This window comes from Lithobates pipiens, unplaced genomic scaffold, assembly GCF_037356315.1.
Source record: "Lithobates pipiens isolate NorthernLeopardFrog02 unplaced genomic scaffold, aLitPip1_a1.2 Scaffold_1, whole genome shotgun sequence".
Classification (NCBI taxonomy): domain Eukaryota; kingdom Metazoa; phylum Chordata; class Amphibia; order Anura; family Ranidae; genus Lithobates; species Lithobates pipiens.
The window spans coordinates 241,818,883-241,841,102 of NW_027507685.1; the positions used below are offsets into that span (position 1 = coordinate 241,818,883).

General features: G+C 43.3%; 1 protein-coding gene and 1 long non-coding RNA gene across 3 annotated transcripts in view; one reads left to right on the top strand and one right to left on the bottom strand.

Moving 5' to 3' along the window:
- LOC143986351 (uncharacterized) overlaps nucleotides 1-21,614 on the top strand; it is a 35,736-nt gene extending 14,122 nt beyond the window's left edge. The window contains exon 3 of the long non-coding RNA XR_013276505.1: nucleotides 21,120-21,614. This is a non-coding gene — a long non-coding RNA (uncharacterized LOC143986351). The remainder of the gene's footprint in view (nucleotides 1-21,119) is intronic.
- Nucleotides 1-22,220, bottom strand: part of LOC143986295 (uncharacterized) — a 50,649-nt gene that overhangs the window by 20,786 nt on the left and 7,643 nt on the right. The window contains exons 1-2 of one of the 2 annotated variants that reach the window (XM_077484780.1): nucleotides 20,011-20,070; nucleotides 1,882-2,017 (exon numbers count right to left, since the gene is read on the bottom strand). The exons of the other annotated variant lie outside the window; for it this stretch is intronic. Of the exons in view, the coding sequence (XP_077340906.1) occupies nucleotides 1,882-2,009 (128 nt within the window). The 5' untranslated portion in view covers nucleotides 2,010-2,017; nucleotides 20,011-20,070. Of the gene's footprint in view, nucleotides 1-1,881; nucleotides 2,018-20,010; nucleotides 20,071-22,220 lie in introns of those variants that run through there. 2 annotated transcript variants of the gene reach the window in all.

Below are 22,220 nucleotides of genomic sequence, written 5' to 3' on the forward strand. Positions count from 1 at the left end.
CGTCAAATTTTTTCTTAAATTTGAGGCAGGGTTCCCCTTAATATCCATACCAGACCTGAAGGGCCTGGTAATTGAATTTGGGGGACCCCCACGCTTTTTTTTTTATTTTATTTTTATCAATGACTTTCAATGAGTGTTCTCTGTATTACGGGAGCCGACAATTCATAATAGCTGCGAGTGATTTTAAAGGACTTTTTTTCCTGCATAAATGACACTTTGTGCAGGGACAATTCTAAGCACGGGAAACATGCGCCCCTTCACAGGCATACTATAGACAACCCCCGCTACGAAATTTAAAGGAATATTACACTTTTATTGTTTCACTTTAATCATTATTAAAATAACTGCTCCCGAAAAAACGGCAGTTTTTAAAACTTTTTTTTGCATTGATACATGTCCCCTGGGGCAGGACCCGGGTCCCCAAACACTTTTTAGGACAGTAACTTGCAGAATCTTTTCTCTCTGTCAAATCTTTTTTCTCTGTCGAATATTTTCTCTATATAATCTTGGACTAATAGAGGTAAGGTTAGGCACATTCGAACACAGGTTCTATAGACACAGATTGTTGTCAGAGTCATGTCGAATCTCCTATTCTATATCGAACTGTTGTAACAATGAAAACGAAAATAAAGCATTTATTTATGTCGGATCTTTCGTTTTTCGGATTTTGTGCTTTCGTTATCGTTTGTCAGAAACGAAAACGAAAATAGCTGAAATTCGGACGAAAATGCATTCGGACGAAAACGAATGCACATGTCTAGTAAGTGTCCATTTATTAAAAGTCAGCAGCTGCTGTATTTGTAGCTGCTGGCTTTTAATAATTTTTTTTTTATAGGTGGACTCCCTCTTTAATTTGTTGCACAAACCTGTGAAGTTAAAGAGGAGTTCCACCCCACCAATACATTTAAATTCAGCAGCTTCAAATACTGTAGCTGCTGACTTTAAAAATTAGGACACTTACCTGTCTAGGAGCCCGTAATGTCGACAACCCAGACGATTTTTCAATCGGCTCTCGGGTGCTGCCCGCCGCTATTCATGGTAATGGAAACCAGCAGTGAAGCCCTTCTGCTTCCCAGCTGGTTCCCTACTGTGTATGCGTAGCTATGATTAAGCACTGTTTGATAGTGTGAAACGCGTCAGATCTTCTGTCCGTTCTGCTGTGGCATGTATTTTTTGATTCCTTTTGAAAGAACAAAGGCTATTTTTTGGAGTGCGGCTGTCCAGAATTTTTCGCAAATTTCATTGCTATATGCATTGCCAGCACCTGTGGCTTCCAAACTAGAGGAGAGGTTCATTCCAATCTGACCTGCCTGGAGTGGCGATATCTCTTTCTATGAGTGAAGCTAACTGGCCCAGCGGTGGAAGGAGGAGGGGGGGCCGAGGTCGCCTTGGCGCAGTCTCACGTAAGTGGGTGATGTATTCTGCTACATGCCTTTGGTAATAAATATCCAATAACGGTATATAAATTAGTTTCTGTGAAAGTTATAGCGTCTACAAACTATGGTTTGCCTGCTGACCAGAAGAACATGTAATCAGTCGCATAAGATGCTAGGGAATTGTTTCCCCTCTAGTGTCCAGCATGGACTGTTGTAGTTTCCTGACTGCAGGTCAGGCAAAGACCTCGGACAAGAGCAAGGGATCTTGGGAAATGTAGTTCGGTGAGTGAAGCTTGTATGGAGGTGGACTACAAGTTCCAGCCAGCTGGACGAGAAGAATAAGAAGTGAAGAGGGAGGAGTCACCGCTCTCGTGGGACCTCAGCCTGGATCTGCAAGCAGTGACTCAGTCTGTTGTGCTGTGGTGGTCATGCTGTGGCCTGTGCAAAAAGAAAGTCATTGTGAGCGGGTGTGGGTGCATCCTCTACCACCAAAATCTGATCATACCTTAGCAGCTTGGAGGCCACCCTCATTATCTCAATTCCAGATCCAGCTGAACTGTAGCGCAGTGTGACATTGGGTCGAGCGCTGTCCTTTAAACCAGAATTTGCCGGGGCTTGCTGAGGAGTCTTCATGCCATCCTCTGAAACAGAAGGTCGATGGGATTGGTGAGCAGGCACTTACCCTGTTTTCACCAAGGATACTGCATGCAAACACAGTTTATGTATTCAAATCACCAAGCTTGTGAGGGGACCCTTGCTGCATTTTGTTTTACATTGAGAGAATCTAGTGTTCATCTTACTTGCCAGGACACATTGTGACCATTCTAAAGAGCTAGCTGAAGACCCAAGACTCACTTCAAAGGACTACAGAATCACCCCTTACCCCCTCCAGGAACAAGAACTCTTGGTGCCTATATAGGCTCATAGCATCCAAGAACTCTGCCTAGAGAATAAGTTCAAAGTTGTTTAAGTTATTTTAATTCAGAGCTTGTACAATTACTGGAGCTGTGGTGTCAGAAGACCAAAAGGGGATTAGTTTGACAGTTATTTTTCTACCCTTTCTTGCCTGCAGCCATAGACCTCAACTAGGTTTAAATTCTGCTAGTTAAACATTTTTAAAGGTATTCAAATTGCCTATTTTCTTAATTATTTTGCAACCAAGTCTGACTGGTTTACTTTGAATTGTGTGTGTGCACGCCTCTAATGCCACGTACACACGGGCGGACTGTATGGCGTACTTAGTCCGTCATACAATCTGACGGACAGTCCGTCATACAATCTGACGGACAGTCCGTCATACTTTCGACTGAACGGACTTGACCACACACGGATGCACAAACAGTCCGTCGAAAGCTTGCGCGATGACGTGTACAGCACGTACGACGGGACTAGAAATAGGAAGTCAAATACACAGCAAAGCACCCTTCCGCCATGTAAATCCTTTCTGGGCATGCGCCATTCTTAGTCCGTCGAACTAGCCTACTGACGAGCGGATTGTCCGCTGAAACCAAAGTACGACGGACAGAATTTCGAAAAATCTGAAATACTTAGTACGCCAGACTGCACGCTGAAAAAGTCAGCTGAAGCCCACACACGAGCGGACTGTCCGCTGAAATGTGTTTAGACGGACTAAGTACGCCATACAGTGCGTCCGTGTGTACGCGGCATAAGTTTCTTTGTTTACAAAAAGAATGTCAGAACCCAGAGGATTTGCAAGGTCAAGGAAACCAGTGGGGTACAGAATCTTTGAGTGGCCCTCATGGGGGGGTAGCACTACATTTGGGGCCTCATCCAGGATACTCCTCATGGGTTGCTCAGGAAAGTCATCCGACGAGCCAAGAGCTGAAGTGAGAATGGACTCAGCTACCGCCACTACCTGGGGCCGAGAGCAGAGCAGCCAATTGGAACTGTGCAAGTTAGTGGGAACAACCAGAGTCGGGTAGGCTGAGAGAGAGGTACATCAGTTAGTGAAGAAGGCTGTACAAGAGCAAGGAACCCACCTTGTGGATATGAGAACTGAGCCCAATGTGGACTGCACCTACGCCCTGAGTGGCGGGCGACTATACCCACCAGGTTTCAGAAAGATGTTGCGAGTTTGGCAGAAGGGCTGGATGCAAAAGTAATACCATTAGAGATCTGGATGAACATTGCTCCCAGTTTGGGTGAGTAAGCCCAGCCTCGGAAGAAGCTGATATTTCAGTGGTCAGCATGCCACCTGCTTCAGTTTACACTGACATGAGCAAGTTAGTAGAAAGTCTAGTAAGGAACAGTACCATTTCAGTCCATCAAGAGTACAGGAAGCTACAGTTCTTTTCAGGGCACGTTCCCACCCCAGGAGGGGAGGAAGGGTTTGAGAGCTGGATGGATCAGGCCATACAATCAGTGGAAGTGTGGAGTGTGCCCAAAGTGGTAAAGAGACAAGTGCAAGCATGAGTAAGTGAGAGTCTCAGGAGTCCTGCAGCAAATGTCATAAGGAGTCTAAGAAGGGGAAAGCTGGATTGCGTGGCAATGGATTACGTCCAAACGTGTGCAGTTTATGGTAGGGTGAAGAAACTACCTGATCTGATATACAAGTTTGAACACACTCATCAATACAAGAAAGAAAGACTGATTATGTTGCTAGAGTGGATCAGGTTCTACATCAAATCATTCTAAAGAAGGCAATCAACCCTATGGATGCTGATAAAGTCGGACTTGAGAGAATTCTGCAGGGCACCAGGCCAGACCACTCAATCGTATTGTGTGTTGGATTTGAAGAGCTGGTATTACCCGGTACCAATGCACCCCGATGACAGAGAAAGCAAAAACTGCCTCCATCTGCCCATTTGGGCTCTACGAGTTCAATAAGATGCCTCAGGGATTGTTGGAGCCCTGGCAATGTTTTAGCCACTGATGGAGGTTACTGTGGGAGACATGAATCTGATTGAGGTCCTGTTGTATCTGAATAATATTATAGTTTTGTGCAAGAACTCTGGAAGAGCATGAGGCCAGGTTGGAGAAGATCTCTGAAAGACTTCATGAAGAGGGGTTGAAATTGTCTCTGGAGAAATGTCAATTCCACAGGACCTCGTCACCTACCTGGGTCATGTTGTCTCAGCAGAAGGTATAATCATAGATCTGAAGAAGATAGAAGCGGCCACTATGTGGCCTAGGCCAACAACGGTGACTGAACCGAGATCCTTTCTGGGATTTTGCTCCAGTTATCGGAGATTTGTGGTGAACATTGCAAAGATCGCTCAGCCCCATAAGGAGTTGTTGCAGTCTGCCACAAGAGCCAGAGGGTAAATCAAACAAACATCGGGAGACACGGAGCCTGGAGAAAAGGAGAATCCACACAAGATCAGTGGACTTCTCAATGTGAGGAGGCCTTACGGTAACTCAAAAGAAGCCTTACTAAAGTACCACTATGTAGACGATAGCCTAGACAGGCTGGGTGAGGTCCTCTACCAGGAGAAAGATAGCGGGCTTAGGCCTATAGCCTATGTGAGTCGCAGTTTGACCCTGTCTGAGAAGAATTATCCAGTCCACAAAGTGGATTTTTTTCTGGCTCTTAAGTGGACAGTCATAGATAAGTTACAGGACTATCTGTATGGGGCCAAATTCGTGGTGAAGACAGACAACAGCCATTAACATATCTATTGTCCTCAGTCAATGGGACACAGATGACTAGCTGCCTTGTCAAGTTGCCATTTCAGCTTGAAGTATCGGCGGGGGGTGTGGGGGGGGGGGGGGGGCTAGCAGGAAATCAGGAGGCTGATGCCCTGTCTCCCAGACATCATTAACTCAGAAGACTGGACCTACGTGACTGCCGAGGACATGCGAGCCCTGTGTCAAGGCACTACCCAGAGACTCAAAGGGGGCGTGAGGATTAAGTCCATAGGAGCTCAACCTTTAGCAGCCCTGTTCCCAAAAGGTGTACCTAAACCTAAGAACAGAAATGTTATATACAAGTAGCTTACCAGTCTCTTCAGACATGGTAGCTGCATTCATTCTCAATTTTCAGGATTTTGTTTTAACCTGGTTACCTGGCAGTAACATACTTCCTGTGCTAGGGTGACAGTGTTAGAACGTCCCTCTATCCCATTCCTCCATAACATAGCGTTGATCAGCAGGATGGTTGGTTTGGGAAGCAGATCCCCAGGAGGTGACATGGCTATGCTAGTGAATATGGGTTATATAACAAAGAGTCTAAAACAATTATACAATTTTAGATAAAACAGTTTGCTTAAATTTACCCAAGCACGTGTAGCTAATAGTTGACCTTGAAACAATACCTAAACATGTCTATCAAATAACTGTAAAGCTAATAATTTGTAAAATAGGCAGCTGTTCGTACCACATTCTGACATTGCCTTTTATCCTTCAACACGCTCATACTTGACCAAATTATCATTGCTCCAAATGACTACAAATACATACCTTCCAATGGTGGCAGACAAAACTCTTAGATAAAAAAAAAAAAAAAAAAAAAACTGTATATGAGATACACTATATTGTCAAAAGTATTGGGACACGCTCATGAGCTGTCTTAGTCCGTAGGGCTCAGTACTGAGTTGGCCCACTTCGTAGCCTCAACCCAAGACATTTTGGAGAATGTCATGCTCCCAACTTTGTGGGAACAGTTTGGGGATGTCCCCTTCCGGTTCCAACATGACTGTGCACCAGTAACAAAATACAAATTAATTTGTTATTTCGTTATAATTTATTTCGGATTAGTTACATGAGAAACAGAATTTCGATTCATGACATCTATTATTATTATACAGGATTTATATAGCATCAACAGTTTACACATCGCTTTACAACATAAAAAGTCTACATCATATCCCTCCCAAAAATCTTATGAGATTTAGCAAAATTTTGCAACTTTAAAACAAGATCTCCGCAGGATGTGGAAACCTTGGGAAAAGATCTGAACAAATCAATGGGGTGGGCAACTACATGACAAATGAGGTTCAATGTAGAAAAATATAAAATAATGCATTTGGGTGGCAAAAATATGAATGCAATCTATAGACTGGGGGGGGAGAACCTCTGGGGGGATCTAGGATGGAGAAGGACCTGGGGGTCCTAGTAGATGATAGGCTCAGCAATGGCATGTAATGCTAAGCTGCTGCTAACAAAGCAAATAGAATATTGTCATTAAAAAAGGGATCAACTCCAGAGATAAAACTATAATTCTCCCGCTCTACAAGACTCTGGTCCGGCCGCACCTGGAGTATACTGTCCAGTTCTGGGCACCAGTCCACCGGAAGGATGTGCTGGAAATGGAGCGACTGCAAAGAAGGACAACAAAGCCAATAAAGGGTCTGGAGGATATTAGTTATGAGGAAAGGTTGTGAGCACTAAACTTTCTCTGGAGAAGAGACGCTTGAGAGGGGATAATATTTCAATTCACAATACCGTACTGGTGACCGCGCAATAGGGAGAAAACTTTCGCAGTTAACAAAACACGTGGCCACTCATAAAAATTTGAAGAAAAGAGGTTTAACCTTAAACTACGTAGAGGGTTCTTTACTGTAAGAGCAGCAAGGATCTTCCCTTCCACAGGCTGTGGTCTCAGCGGGGGGGGGGCATCGATAGTTTCAAGAAACTATTAGATAAGCACCCGAATGACCACAACATACCGGGATATACAATGTAATACTGACATATAATCACACATTGGTTGGACTTGATGGATTTGTGTCTTTTTTCAACCTCACCTACTATGTGATGTTCGATCAGAGTAAGGGGGGAAAAAATAAAAAATAAAAACCTTTAAAAAAAAAAAAGTTGATTTATGAACAGCAAGCAGAGTAGCATAAAATAGGAACTTCTGTGTTTGAAAAAAATCCGCTTTAAGAGATGAAAATGCTAACTTTTCTGAGAATTTACCAAGCTCTGAAGAGAAAAAAAAAAAAGCTTGCTTTGTTGTTACTCGTTAAACTTCAAAGGGTCCACTCAAACCTAAAGATAATTAAAAGCAGCAAACAACCCGCCAGCCGTGATCGTATAGTGGTTAGTACTCTGCGTTGTGGCCGCAGCAACCCCGGTTCGAATCCGGGTCACGGCAGTGTTTTTGTTTTTTATCGGCGTCCACACAATATTACAATTTACTTGGTTTCTCATGAGTATAGCATTAGGCTGAAAAAAAAAAGAACAAAAAAAACAAACACTTAGTGCCGGTTCACACAGGGGCGACTCAGATCTGACTTAAAGTCGCCCCAAGTCACCTCAGGGTCGCACAACATGTAGAAATCAATGTAAGTGAATGAGAGCCGTCTTAATGCACGCTACTGAAGTCGCTCCGACTTCAGAAAAGGTTCCTGTACTACTTCAATCCGACTTGTAGGCGACCGGCACCCATTGATTTCAATGGAGGTCGCCTCCAAGTCGGATCTCCGTCTATACGGAGGCGACTCTCAGAGAATTATCAGCTCTCAAAAGGAGTTCCCCCCTGAGAGCTCATTCTCTGATTGGCCACGGCAAGTCGCCTGACCTGGGGCGACTTAAAGTAGTGTTGTAAGTCGCCTCCAAAAGTCGTGTTGCCCCTGTGTGAACCGAGCCTTAACGCCTGTAACACTAAAAGACACAAATTAATGCAACTCTTGATTTAGTAACCACTTGCCTCCTGGGCACCTTTACCCCCTTCCTGCCCAGGCCAATATTCAGCGCTGTCCCACTTTGAATAACAATTGCGCGGTCATGCAACACTGTACACAAATGAAATATTTTTATAATTTTTTTTTTTTTTTCTTGAGACAGAGCTTTCTTTTGGTGGTATTTAACCACTTAAGGACCAGGCCTCTTTTTCGGACTTGGTGTTTCCATGTTTAAAACAGTTTTTTTTGCTAGAAAATTACTTAGAACCCCCAAACATTTTATATTGTTTTTTTTCTAACACCCTAGAGAATAAAATGGCAGTCATTGAAATACTTTTTTTCACACCGTATTTGCGCAGCGGTCTTAGAAGCGCACTTTTTTTGGAAAAAATTCACTTTTTTGAATAAAAAAATAAGACAACAGTAAAATTAGCCCAATTTTTTTTTATACTGTGAAAGATAATGGTATGCCGAGTAAATTGATACCCAACATGTCACGCTTCAAAATTGCGCCCGCTCGTGGAATGGCGTCAAACTTTTAGCATCAAAAATCTCCATAAGCGACATTTAAAAAATTCTACAGGTTGCATTTTTTGCGTTACAGAGGAGGTCTAGGGCTAGAATTATTGCTCTCGCTCTACCGATCGCGGCGATACCTCACATATGTGGTTTGACCACCATTTTCATATGCGGGCGCTACTCACGTATGCGCTCGCTTCTGTGCGCAAGCTCGTCGTAACGGGGCGTTTTTAAAAAAAAATTTTTTCTTCTTATTTATTTTAATTTATTTTATTTATTTTTACACTTTAAAAAAAAAAAAAAAAATGGATCACTTTTATTCCTATTACAAGGAATGTAAACATCCCTTGTAATAGAAAAAAGCATGACAGGTCCTCTTAAATATGAGATCTGGGGTCAAAAGGTCCTCAGATCTCATATTTGGGCTAAAATGCAAAAAAAAAAAAAAAAAAACAAATTAAGAAAATCTGACATTTAAAAAAAATATATACCTTTAAGAGGTATGGGCGGAAGTGACGTTTTGACGTCGCTTCCGCCCTCCTATGGTATAGAGACGAGTGGGGGCCATCTTAGCCTCACTTGTCTGGGTTTTTATTTTTGGCTAAACAAATGAAAATAGACTGAACATTTTGACAAATTTTGCAAAAAAGTACTATAATTTTTCTTCTTCACTAATGGGTTGAACTGATGGGCACTGATAGGGCTGCTCTGATGGGCTTGCGGCTTCACTTCCTGGCTCCCTACTGTGCATGCACAATCCGAATAGTCCCCGCTATCTCTGGGACCCGAGTGTCTCCCAGCAGAAAGCAGGGGGGCAGGAAATGGCTAGACCCCCCCACGGGATTCTATGCCCGGAAGTGGGTGCAAATACCGGTATTATACAGGTAGCTGCACCTCCCTGAAAGGTGCCAAATGTGACACAGGAGGGGGGGGGGCGGGTTTCCGAAAAGTGGAAGTTCAATTTTTGTGTGGAACTCAGTTTTAAGTTGAAAAAGCTTCTGCCTTTAGAACCTCTTTAGGCTCTATGTGCACGAGGCCTTATGCATATCCAATGACAAGTGGATTAGCCATATAGAGAAGAATGGGATATGTGCTTAAGGCCCCTTTCACACTGGGGCGGTTTTCAGGCGCTACAGCGCTAAAAATAGTGCCTGAAAAAACCAGCCCCTTTCACTCCAGTGTGAAAGCCCGAAGGCTTACACACTGGATCGGTGCGCTAGCAGGACGGTAAAATAAAGTCATGCTAGCCGCATTTTTGGATCGGTGAAAATAGCGGTGTATTCACCGATCCTACTCATTGAAATCAATGGGGCAGCGCGGCTATACCGCCGGCTGCGGACGGTTTTAACCCTTTTTGGCCGCTGTCGAGGGTTAAAACCACCCCGCTAGCGGCCACAGACCGCCGCTAAAAACAGCGGCGCTTTACCGCCGACGGCCGCGCCGCCCTAGTGTGAAAGGGGCCTAAAGGTTATTCCATTGCAGGAAAATGGACATATGTGAAAGTCTCTGACTCTCCAAGTGTGACTTCACAAACTATTATCTGATATGACCAAAACTTCAAAGGCTTCTATTCAACCAAGAGATAACCAGAAGGTCATTCCACCCACCAGCCGTGATCGTATAGTGGTTAGTACTCTGTGTTGTGGCCGCAGCAACCCCGGTTCGAATCCGGGTCACGGCAGTTTTTATTGCTTCCTTTACTATTATATATGGCTAGCATAAAGAGAATCCTAGAGTTGGCATATTAGACAGAACATTATCCCTTTCCAATTGGATTAACAATGTAGCTAAGAACAAAAACATTATGACTCAAGAACTCATAAAACGTAACAAAAAAACAAACAAAAAAAAACACACATAATCAATGCCTGTCATGTCAATACAAAATCCACCTTTTTTATTGTAGATGCAAATAGTTAATCACAAATATGAATTAAAAATCAAAGAAAACGCTAATCATCCTAGTAGACACACTAAAATAATATACATCTATATCAATGTGTAAGCAATTAATGAATGTACAATGTGATAAGTACAGCGCATCCGCAGTGCTTCACTTTTTCCACATTTTATGTTACAGCCTTATTCCAAAATGGATTAAATGTATTATTTTCCTAAAAATGCTACACACAATACCCCATAATGACAATATGAAAGAAGTTTGTTTGAAAGCTTTGCAAATTTATATATATATATATATATATATATATATATATATATAAATAAAACATGTATAAAAAAAGGAGGATAGAACCTCAAGAAGATGATATAAGGTATGGTTTGTAGAATTTTTAATACATTTAATCTGCTTTGGAATAAAGCTGTAAACATAAAATGTGGAAAAAATGAAGTGCTGTGAATACTTTCCGAATCTATGTGAATCAAGCAGCTTCTGTATGGATACCATGAAATTGAACAATTCCCATTGTATAAGTTCTTATGACAGCCCTAGGCTTCTGATAAAAGCTGCCGTGACCCGGATTCGAACCGGGGTTGCTGCGGCCACAACGCAGAGTACTAACCACTATACGATCACGGCTGGTGGATAATAGGCGTTTCTGATGATTGTTTATGGGTTTTAGTAAAGAACCTTTGACTTCTGAAGCATCTCACAATGTAAATTGCAAAAATTGAGTTCTAATTAATCAAAAACACTGAACTTAACACCTCAACATACCCCACAATTGGCCCAAGGTGTCTATAAATATTAGAATATTTGAAGACTGGGACTACTTGGTAGACACTTGCAGAACGGAAAAAAAAAAATGTGTTTCATTTCGATTTCTTTAACTTTAGTAAAGTTTGTTTAAATTTGTTTAATTTGTTTGATTAACCAATTTAATTTAGTTAAATTCGTCAAATTCATTTTCAGAATTTGTTTTATTTCGTTTATTTGTTTTTTTCAAAATTAGTTTTCCATTTTCCGAATTCAACTGAATTGAATTCAATTTGACTGAATTAGAAAAATTCGAATTGGCCTTCGAATTTAAATTTTTTTTTCTATTCAAATGCGGCTGCTGAATTTTTCACATCTACGAATTGCAATATGTTTCATATTTATTTACAAATTCGAATCTAAATCAAATTCTAATTTTTGTCATTTTGGAGGATTCATTTACATTCATTACTATTGTGATTTGGAAAACACGGATACATCTGACTTTCCAAATAATCATAAATTTGTCTGCATTTCAGAACAGAACAAATTGCACATTTCTAGTCTTTGGTACAATGACATCTATAAACCAAAAAGAGATCAAACAAACAAAAGATAGCATAAAAACCAGATTATGACTCAGGAACTCCCACTCTAGGGCCAATTTACTGTAACTCAGACTTTAGTAAGCCGAACTGTGGCCAGCGGGAGTATACAATTAATCAGGGAACAATCCTCAGAAGAATTGGCGTAGCTGGTAAAGCCCAGAGCTTAGCACTCACCGTTTCCACCTTCAGGGGTGCTCTGCACTTAGCCACAAGGGAAGCTGTCTCAGCACTTCAGCCTCCGACCAGGTACATGACGCAATTCCCCATCTTTTTTATTAGGGGGGGAGAGATTGTGCCCCATCATAGGCGTCAGTGGGGGGGAATTGTGATTAATTGCTGGTGTCAGTGGAAGGAATTATACCCCATTGTTGACAACAGTGGAAGGAATAGTGCCTCATTGTTGGTGTTATTAGCTGGAATAATGCTTTAACCACTTGAGGTGCGGGCCATAGCTGAGTGACTGCTACAGCGTGGACCTCAATTTCTGGGAGGCAGTCATAGGATGTCCTCCCTCTGCACGCTCCCTGCGCGTGCCCTGCGGGGCGCACGCTGTGATCACCGAGTCACTGAGACTCGTGATCACCGATCCGAGTAAGGGGCTGGTCCCGGCCCCTTACCATGTGATCAGTTGTCAGCCAATGACAGTTGATCACATGATGTAAGAAAAAGTTTGGTAATCTTTTTTCTCCTCCTCGCGCTGCCAGCATGAGGAGAAAAAAAAAACTGGAGTTAGAACTTACCGGTAACTCCTTTTCCGGTGGTCTTCCAGGACAGCCCTTGAGAGATGGAGCTCCTCCCATCGACACAGGAAACACATTGCCACAGTTCAAAAGGCGGTCCCTCAGGTCCCTGGTCAGTCATTCACCAAGAACCGAAGGATGGAACTGAAAAACATATAAACCATAACAGGTAATAACATTAGTACATCACTACAATCAAATAAAGGGTGGGATCGTGCTGTCCTGAAAGACCACCGGAAAAGGAGTTACCGGTAAGTACTCCAGTTTTCCCAAGTGTTCTTCCAGGACAGCCCTTGAGAGGATCCCCAAGTACTTACCAGATTAGGGGGGGACCACGGCCTGGAGGACTTTCCTCCCAAAGGCCTGATCTTGACTAGACATTAAGTCCAGTCGGTAATGCCTTGTAAAGGTGGAAAAGCTTGACCATGTGGCTGCTTTACATACCTGCTCCGGGGTGGCACCAGCTCTTTCTGCTCAGGATGCAGACAACGCTCTTGTGGAGTGAGCTTTAACACCCTCAGGAGGATCTCTATTCAAGGCCTTATACCCCTCTGCTATAGCTAGCCTAATCCATCTAGCTATGGTTACTTTTGAAGCTTTCTGTCCCTTACGCTGTCCGGAAAAAAGGACAAAAAGGGAGTCTGAGATTCTGAATGGTTTTGTTATTTTAAGATATTCTAGAATACACCTCCTCACATCCAATAAATGAAAACGTTCCTCTTTCTCATTTGCTGCATTTTGACAAAATGAAGGGAGGACAATATCTTGGGACCTATGGAAGCTAGATGCTACCTTTGGTAAGAACCCAGGGTCTGTCTTTAGTATGACTCTGTCTTCTAGGATCTGTAGGAATGGTTCCCTGATGGAAAGTGCTTGGATTTCACTGACCCTACGGGCTGAAGTGATTGCCACCAGGAGAACTGTCTTAAAGGTAATAAGCCTTAGGGAGGCCTCTGAGATAGGCTCAAAGGGTGACCCCAAGAAAGCTTTTAGCACAACTGCTAAATCCCAGGATGGGACTTTTGTGATTCTGACTGGCTTAAGTCTAGCGACTGCCTTACAGAATCTAGCGACAAAAGGATTTTCCTGTAAGCGTTCATCTAGGTATACACTTAAGGCAGCCATCTGTACCTTAATAGTACTTAGGGTTAAACCCTTGTTTACACCTTCCTGTAAAAACTGTAGAATATTAGCCGTATTTATGTCACGGCTATTCAGCCAGCTATTGAATTTTTTCCAGACTTTTTTGTAAATAGCTCTCGTGACTGGTTTGCGACTCTGTAGTAAGGTCGCAATTACCTCGTCTGACAGGCCCTTACTCCTTAAGATTTCCTCCTCAGTAACCACGCTGACAGCTTCAGTGTGGCGACCTGCGGATGGTAAAGAGGTCCCTGCGACAGGAGGTCCTGTCTGTAGGGAAGTCTTAGAGGCGGACAAACTGTCAATTGTAGCAACGTTGTGAACCACGGTCTCCTGGGCCAAAAAGGTGCTACTAGAATCAAAACAGGTTTTCTCCTTGAGGAATCTTGCTAGGACCCTCGGAATGAGATGAAGAGGGGGAAATGCATACGCCAGACTGAAAGTCCATGGAGTTTGCAAGGCATCTACCGCCAGGGGTTGATCTCCTGGGTTTAGCGAGAAAAAATTGGGAACCTTTGCATTTTTCTTGCTCGCAAAAAGGTCTACCTCTGGTTCTCCCCAGTGAGCTGTTATGAGATTGAATGCCTCTGGGTGTAAGGACCATTCTTGGTTCGAAATCCTCTGTCGACTCAAGAAGTCCGCCTTGTTGTTCAGCTCCCCTTTCAGGTGAACTGCCGAAATGGATTCCAGATTGGCTTCTGCCCACTGGAGAATGCGTCTGGCTACCAACATCAAACGAGGACTTCTGGTTCCTCCTTGTTTGTTTATGTATGCTACAGCCGTCGTATTGTCTGAACGGACTTGTAGATGGTGACCCTGTATTGCGGGGTGGAAAGCTAGAACAGCTCTCAGGATTGCTGTTAGTTCTTTCCAATTGGAAGAGAAACATTTCTCCTCCGGGGTCCACTTGTCCTGGACCCAGCTTGAGCCTAGGTGGGCTCCCCAGCCCCAACTGCTCGCATCCGTTGTTAGTGTTGAAGTGATAGGAAGGACCCAATGAACCCCTTTGTTTAGGTTCTCCCTGTCCTTCCACCACCAGAGGGAGCGTTTTACCCTTGAGGGGATCGATACCTCCTCCTCCAGATCTCTGCCTTTTAATTGTTCTAACAGAAAACCCTGAAGTTCTCTTTGATGGAACCTGGCCCATTGTACGGCTGGAATGGCTGCCGCCATAAGACCTAAGACCGACATTACTTCCCTCACCGTACACTTGGGGCTGCATTGAAGAAAAGATATTCTCTGCCACAGATTCAAAATCTTTTCTTCCGGCAGTATAATTTTCTGATCTACAGACTTGATCCAGTACCCCAGATACAGGATCTCCTGTGTTGGGGTTGTCTTGGATTTCTCCTGACTGACAATCCACCCTAATCGACTCAGACTGAGTTGAGTCAATTCTAGGTCCTGAGAAAGACGACTCTCTGAGTGGGCTGTTAGGAGCAGATCGTCTAGGTAGGGGATAATTGAGACTGATTGAAGCCTCAGAGGAACTAAAGCCTCTCCGAGAACCTTGGTAAAGATTCTCGGAGAGGATGATAGACCGAAGGGAAGTGCTCTGCACTGAAAGTGGTAAACCTTTGTGTCTATCTGCACTGCCATCCGAAGAAATTTCTGGCATTCCTCCCTTATTGGAATGTGCAGATAAGCATCCCTTAGGTCCAGGGTTGACATAAATGTCTCTTTCTGTAGGAGATTCTTTATGGAATAAATGGACTCCATCCGAAATCTCTTGTAACGGATGGAGCGATTCAGTGGACGGAGGTTCATAATTAGTCTGAATCTCCCTGACGGTTTTCTTACAACAAAGATGTGCGAGTAAAAACCGTCCCCTTGTTCCTGAATAGGGACTGGTGTCAATACTTCTTGATCTACCATTTCCCCTATTAGTAAAGGTAAGGCCCTGGCCTTTTCTGAGTGACTTGGAAGCTTTGTCACCAGAAACTTGGAAGGAGGGTTGCTGTGAAATTCCAGCGCATGACCCCTTTTTTATTATATTTAAGACAAACTCGTTCGAGGTTGTCTCTTCCCATTGAGGAAGAAATTTGCTTAATCTTCCTCCCACAGGAACCCTGACGTCACTGGGGTTTGGGATCCTGATTGGGGCGGCTAAACAGTATGCCCCCTTTTCCTTTCCCTTTATGTCCCGACCAATGTTTTTTGGGGGTTGAACTCTTCTCTGGTTTAGAGGGTTCCTTAAAGGGACGAAAAAATTTTCTTTGAAAATTTTTCTTTTTTGCGGGAAAGGTTTTCTTTTTGTCCGCCGTCCTTTCTAAGGCGGAGTCTAATTCAGGCCCGAAGACTAAGTCTCCTGTAAAAGGGACGCTGCACAGGCGGGTTTTAGACGCCGTGTCTCCCCCCCAGGTTTTCATCCATACTGACCTCCTTGCTGCCACTGAAAGTGCTGCAGATTTAGCCGTAAATTTTACGGAGTCCGTGGAAGCGTCAGAGATGAAACTGGTGGCCTTAAAAAGCATAGGGAAGGATTTCAAAAGCTCCCCCCTAGGAGTGCCTGCCTTTAAGTGTTCTTGTAGTTTGCGATAACCAGAACTCCAGGTTTCTAGCTACACAGGAAGTGGCTAGAGCTGGTTTTAAGCCTGCCATAGAGGCATCCCAGGCCCTCTTTAAGACAATGTCTGTTCTCCTGTCCATGGGATCTTTCAGGTGGCCCATATCCTCAAAGGCCAGATCAGCCTGCTTTGAGATTTTGGACAGAGGGGCGTCTAGTTTTGGATTTTTATTCCAGACCGCCTCTGGGCTCTCATCAAAAGGGAACCTTCTCTTAAGGGATTTAGGAAAGAAAACCTTCTTATCTGGTTCAGACCACTCCTTAAGGACAAGGTCAGAAAGCACCTTATGTATAGGAAAAACCCTTGCTTTCTTTTTCCCCAGAGCCTCATACATTTGATCATGTCTGGATAACAGTTTCTTCCTCCTCAATTTCCAGCGTATCATAGATAGCCCCCATTAGCTCATCTACTTCCTCGAGAGATAATCTATATTTTGAGGCTTTAGATGCTGCTTGATCCTCTTCCTGACCCGAGTCAGTGTCAGAGGATTCGGGGCTAATCAACGTGGGGCTAGGCTCCCTGACCATACGGGGCTCCCCTGAGCTGGGTGTTGTAAGGCATGGTGAGGAGGAGATTATAGTTGTTTTACTCGTGGAGGCAGCTGCAGCTGATCCCACGTCAGTGATTAACTCCCGGAGGGACTTAAAGGTCGACGCCATTTCCTCTTTAAAGGAGCCCAAAAACTTTGCTAAAGGGGAATCTGCCTCAGATTTAAGCAAGCTTGCAATGCATTGCTTGCATAGGGCTTTGTTAGAGCCAGAGGACAACCTATTCCCACAATTAGGGCACTTTTTGCGGCCTGTCTTGTCTTCCCTTGGCATCTCTTTAGCCTGAAAATAAGAAGACAAAGGATTTCTTAGCATCAGCACCATGTCCCTCTTAGAATCACCACTAACAAACAACCTCACTGTGAGTAAACCGCCACCGTGGGGGACACTACAGGGCCCAGCCTACAAACACCACCACTCCACCAGAGTAATAGCATGCCCAGCAGCCTACCTGGGTTTGGCTGGTGCCTGTCTCCGCCAGAGTATCCTGGGGAATAGCCTCCATGGTCCCCCTCTGACGCTCCGAATCCCGCCACTAATCCGGTATAGCTGGACGCTGGTCGGGCTTCACAGGCACAGCGCTGGCTCTCCCTCTCCTCCTTGTACCCTAGAGACCCGGAACCGGAAGTCTCGGCACGCAGTGATGACGCGGTTCCGCCGGAAGTGAACGCTCGGCGTCTCCGACCCCCTGCAACGAGGAGGGAAGATGGAAGGTTCCACTCACCACTCCTGGGGGAAACCGGCGTCATTCTGCCCCTGGCCACCTCGGCACTGGAAGGAGGAGGGTAACGGGTCTGCTCCGGTTCAGCTGGACGGTACCCGAGCCAAAGAAAAAAGGTATGGACCCAAACTGCAGCCATAAACCAGGACCCGGTCCCTTAGGCTTGCAGGTTCTCAGGCAGCCCCTGAGAGGGGCCTCCAGGTTCCTGGCAACATGTTCCTCCGACGGAGGAAACACAAATGACTGACCAGGGACCTGAGGGACCGCCTTTTGAACTGTGGCAATGTGTTTCCTGTGTCGATGGGAGGAGCTCTCAAGGGCTGTCCTGGAAGAACACTTGGGAAAAAGCTGATCACTGGCTTATGTTAAAGGGACATCAGTCCCAAAGAGAAAGGAACACAAGCACCTCATCTGTGCCAATCAGTACCCCCTGCCAGTGCCACCTGTTATTGCCACCTGCCAGTGCCACCTATCAATGCTCACCAGCTTTGCCAATCAGTGCCACCTATCAGTGTAAGCAATCAGTGCCCATTATTGCCACCCATCAGCGTACATCAATGAAGGAGAAAAATTACCTGTTTGCCAAATTTTATGACAAAATATTTTTTTTTTTTAATTCGGTCCTTCAATTTATTTATTTTTTTTTTAACAAAAATAAAAACCGCAGAGGTGATCAAATACCACCAAAAGGAAGCTCTATATGTGGGGGAAAAAAATGATAAAAATGTAATTTGGGTACAGTGTTGTATGACTGCGCAATTGTCATTCAAAGTGCGTCAGCGCTGAAAATTGGTCTGGACAGGAGGGGGGTTTAAGTGCCCAGTAAGCAAGTGGTTAAAGGCCAGATAAAAAGGGCAAGCAAATGGCACATGGCCCTGTTTGGAAACCACTGCTGTAGAATAAAAAAATAAAAATAAAAAAAATAAAACCGTTGGATGTTTGGAGCATCTTGCAACAACACAAGTTATAAAAACGAATGGGACATGGGATGTTCCAGCCGAACAATCCAACTGGAATGGGTTAGTATCCTGTCTGTCTAATATGACAGCTTTATGCTTTAAACATGTGTATTTAGTTTAGGAAATTTTCGAATTTGTGAGTTTACAAATTTTCGAATATTCAGAAAATTTGTTAGAACGGGTTTTCGTTAATTCCGGGTTTTCATAAATTTTTATGCGAATTACCAAAAACCCGTTTAACAATTTTTTTCCGAATATTCATAAGTTCAAGTATTCGAATATTTGTAAACTCAAAAATTCATAAATTTCCAAAATTAAAAAATTTGTCAATGTTCGTTAAATTAATTTGGAACTAAACTAATTGCACATGTTTAAAGCCTAAAGATATCAGACAGGATACTAACCGAATAAACAAAAATCCATTTAAGAAATTTTCCCGAATATTCATAAATTCAAATTAACGAAAACCCGTTTAACAAATTTTTCTGAATATTCGAATATTGGAAAATGAGTAAACTCGAAAATCCGAAAATCTGAAATAACAACTAACGAATAATAACTTAAACTATTAAATTATGGGTATTGGAATTTCCTTTTAAATTTGGCTGTCAGTGAACGTAATGATTATTAAATAATAAAATTCCTAACTTCGGATAAATTCGTATTCGTTATGTACGCTAACGGCCAAATTTGAAAGGAAACCCAAATACCTATAATTAATAGTTTAGTTAGTCTTTTGAATTTTTGGATTCTCTTATTTTTCAAATTGCGATCATAACGGATGACCCGAAAAAAAAAAAAAAAAAAAAAAAAAAAAAGGAAACTAACAAATTTTTCGGCAGTGCACATGTCTACTAGGCTTCTCTTTATGCTAGCCATATATATTAGTAAAGGAAGAAAGCTGAAAAAAGCTGCCGTGACCCGGATTCGAACCGGGGTTGCTGCGGCCACAACACAGAGTACTAACCACTATACGATCACGGCTGGTGGTTACTAGGTGCTCCTGATTGAATATTTATGGGTTTCAGTAAAGAACTTTTGACATTTTGAGCATTTCTCAACACTGCAAATTGCAAAAATTGAGTCGACATGGCATGCTCTATTTAATTGCTTGCCAACCGTATACAGTATATATATATATATATATATGGTGGCAAAGCGACTCCCCTGTGCAGGGCCTGTACGTGATCCTGCACTTCCGGGTCTGGTTGGATACAGCGGGAACCAATCAGCAGTGATGTCCGCCGGGACCCACCAATCATTCAGGAGACCGGCAGAACTGTGGTCTGCCTATGTAAACAAGGCAGATTGCCCTTCTGTGACAAAGGCTGTAATCCTGTGTTTCTGCTAAGCAGGAACACAGATCTCTGCCTTCCCACAATACAAGCGCACCCCCCCCCCCCCCACACAGTTAGCAAGCACTTCCCCCACATACATACAGTTAGCAAGCACTCCATAGGCACACATTTAACCCTTTGATTGCCCATGAAGTTAACCCCTTCTCTGCTAGTTTCATTAGTACAGTGACAATTCATATTATTTAGCACTGATCACTGTGTTGGTGTCTCCGGTACCCAAAAAGTGTCACTTACTGTCCGATTTGTCCGACACAATGACGCCGTCCCACTATAAATCACGGATCGTCGTCATTACTAGCAAGAAGGAAAAAAATATAATTAAAATCATAAATTTATCCCATAGTTTTTTTTTTTGTTTACCAAAAATATGTAGCAGAATACTTATTGGCCTAAATTGATAAAGAAATTAGATTTTTTACATTTTTATAGCTGAAAGTAAAAAATCGTTTTTTCCCCTCAAAATTTCTTGTTTATAGTGCAAAAAATAAAAACCGCAGGTGTGATCAAGTACCACTAAAAGAAATCTATTTGTGGGGGGGGGGAGACGACATGTAAATTTGTTTGGGTACAGCATTGCATGACCGCGCAATTTTCAGTGAAATCGACGCAGTGCCAAATTGTAAAAAGTGCTCAGTGCTCAGAAAGGGGGTAAAATCTTCCAGGGCTGAGGTCGTTAAAGTGAATAACTCAACGCCAAGTTCAATACATGGACCCCTTATGTATTTGTACATATTGATCATATCCCCCCCCCCCCCTTAATCTCCTCTTCTCAAGAAAAAAATAAATAAATAATTCAGTTCCTCTAATCTTTCCCCATAGCTGAGCTCCTCCATGCCTCTTATCAGTCTGGTTGCCCTTCTCTGCACTTTCTCCAGTTCCCCGATATCCCATATACATTCCTTGTGATAGAGGAGATGATGGAGATGATCTCCTCTATCTCCATCATATATAAAAAAAATGTTGTTACGTGCCCCCAGCACACAAAGGGAAATGCGTGTGTTCATCTCAAACGCACGCAAACCATGGTTGTCTCACACATGTGAGGTTTCAACTCGAACGTGGGATCATCATCAGTAATTCTAGTATCAGATCTCCTCTGTAAATCTAAAGTGGTAACCTGTAAAGGCTTTTAAAGCGTTGCCTATGGATAGTAACATTTACGCAGTTTATCGCCGCCGTGTGGGCATGCGCAATTTTTAAGCGCGACATCTTTGGTTTTCCATTTCCTCAGCGTGACATCTTTTAAAATTTACAAATAAAATTGGGTTATCTATTGTGTTATTTTTTGCATTACAATAAAAAAAAAACAAAAAAAAAACACTTATTTTCTTTCCTAAAAACAGCCGATCGCAGGAGGAGGCCCAGGGAAAACGGAGGGAACGTTGCCTCTACACGATCATTGCCAATGTCTTTGCCACAACACGGTCGGATGGTAGAGAACTCCTGGAGCAGAGGGGCAGGTGAAGCTGTCGGAACGTATGGTCCGGTCAAGTTCCTCATGAAGGACTCAGAGTAGAGAAAGGTTGGCAAGCGTTACCACAGTGGAGGGCTGGAGGTGCCGGGAAGTCTGTGAGGGAACTTCACTTTTACATGGTCATCAGCAAAGTCTTCATCATACACAAGGTGGATGATGGGAAGTCCTGGATCAGAGGAGAGACTGTGGGGATGTGTCAAGTCAGTGTGGCCTGATGGTGTAACGACATCTAGCACTGTCCCCCAAAGGAGCTGCTGATTTGAATTGGGCCTGTACTCTACTGAGAAACCCCCCTTCTGAATGACTCTGTCCCCTTGGCACAGCTGTGGTGCAATAATAATACAATACAGTGTAAACAATATAATGTACCTGTGTCTATCCCTCAGGGTCCTCTGGCTTCACCTGGTGGGGAAAGACAGTAAACCACACACTTGTACTCTTAAACAGGAATAGTTTACTGGAAATATAGCAAATAGGTGGTTACAGAGTTTGCACTCTCGGTCCAACGTAGAACGTCAGGACAACATAAGTCAATAGGCAAATACAATAAACATGCAAGTATGTTATTATCTAGACCTGGGACCTCCCCTTATTTAAAGTCTAACGTGAGGCCTCACTTAATGCATTTCCTTCTTTATCTTCTTTCTTCGCTAGCTTAAATAGTTCCTCAAATAATTGTAATCCAAAGGAGTAAGTAGAGAAAGTTAACTTATAACACTCCAGAAACTTGTAATCACACTTAGATACCAAAGTGTAACGGGCCTTGAGCCTATTAAGTGTCAGTTGCTCAATTGCACTTCCATGGAACAACAGGTTCCAGCAAGGCCTATTAGTAAGTCTAAGTACATGTAATAGATTAAAAGGTTGGCCGCAACCCGCTCACCAATCGGATCAGAGTTCTGAGTGATGGCTAGAGTCCTACAGCTGCAGCTTGCTTCCTCTGACTAGGTTAGATGCTCTGTGTCACTCC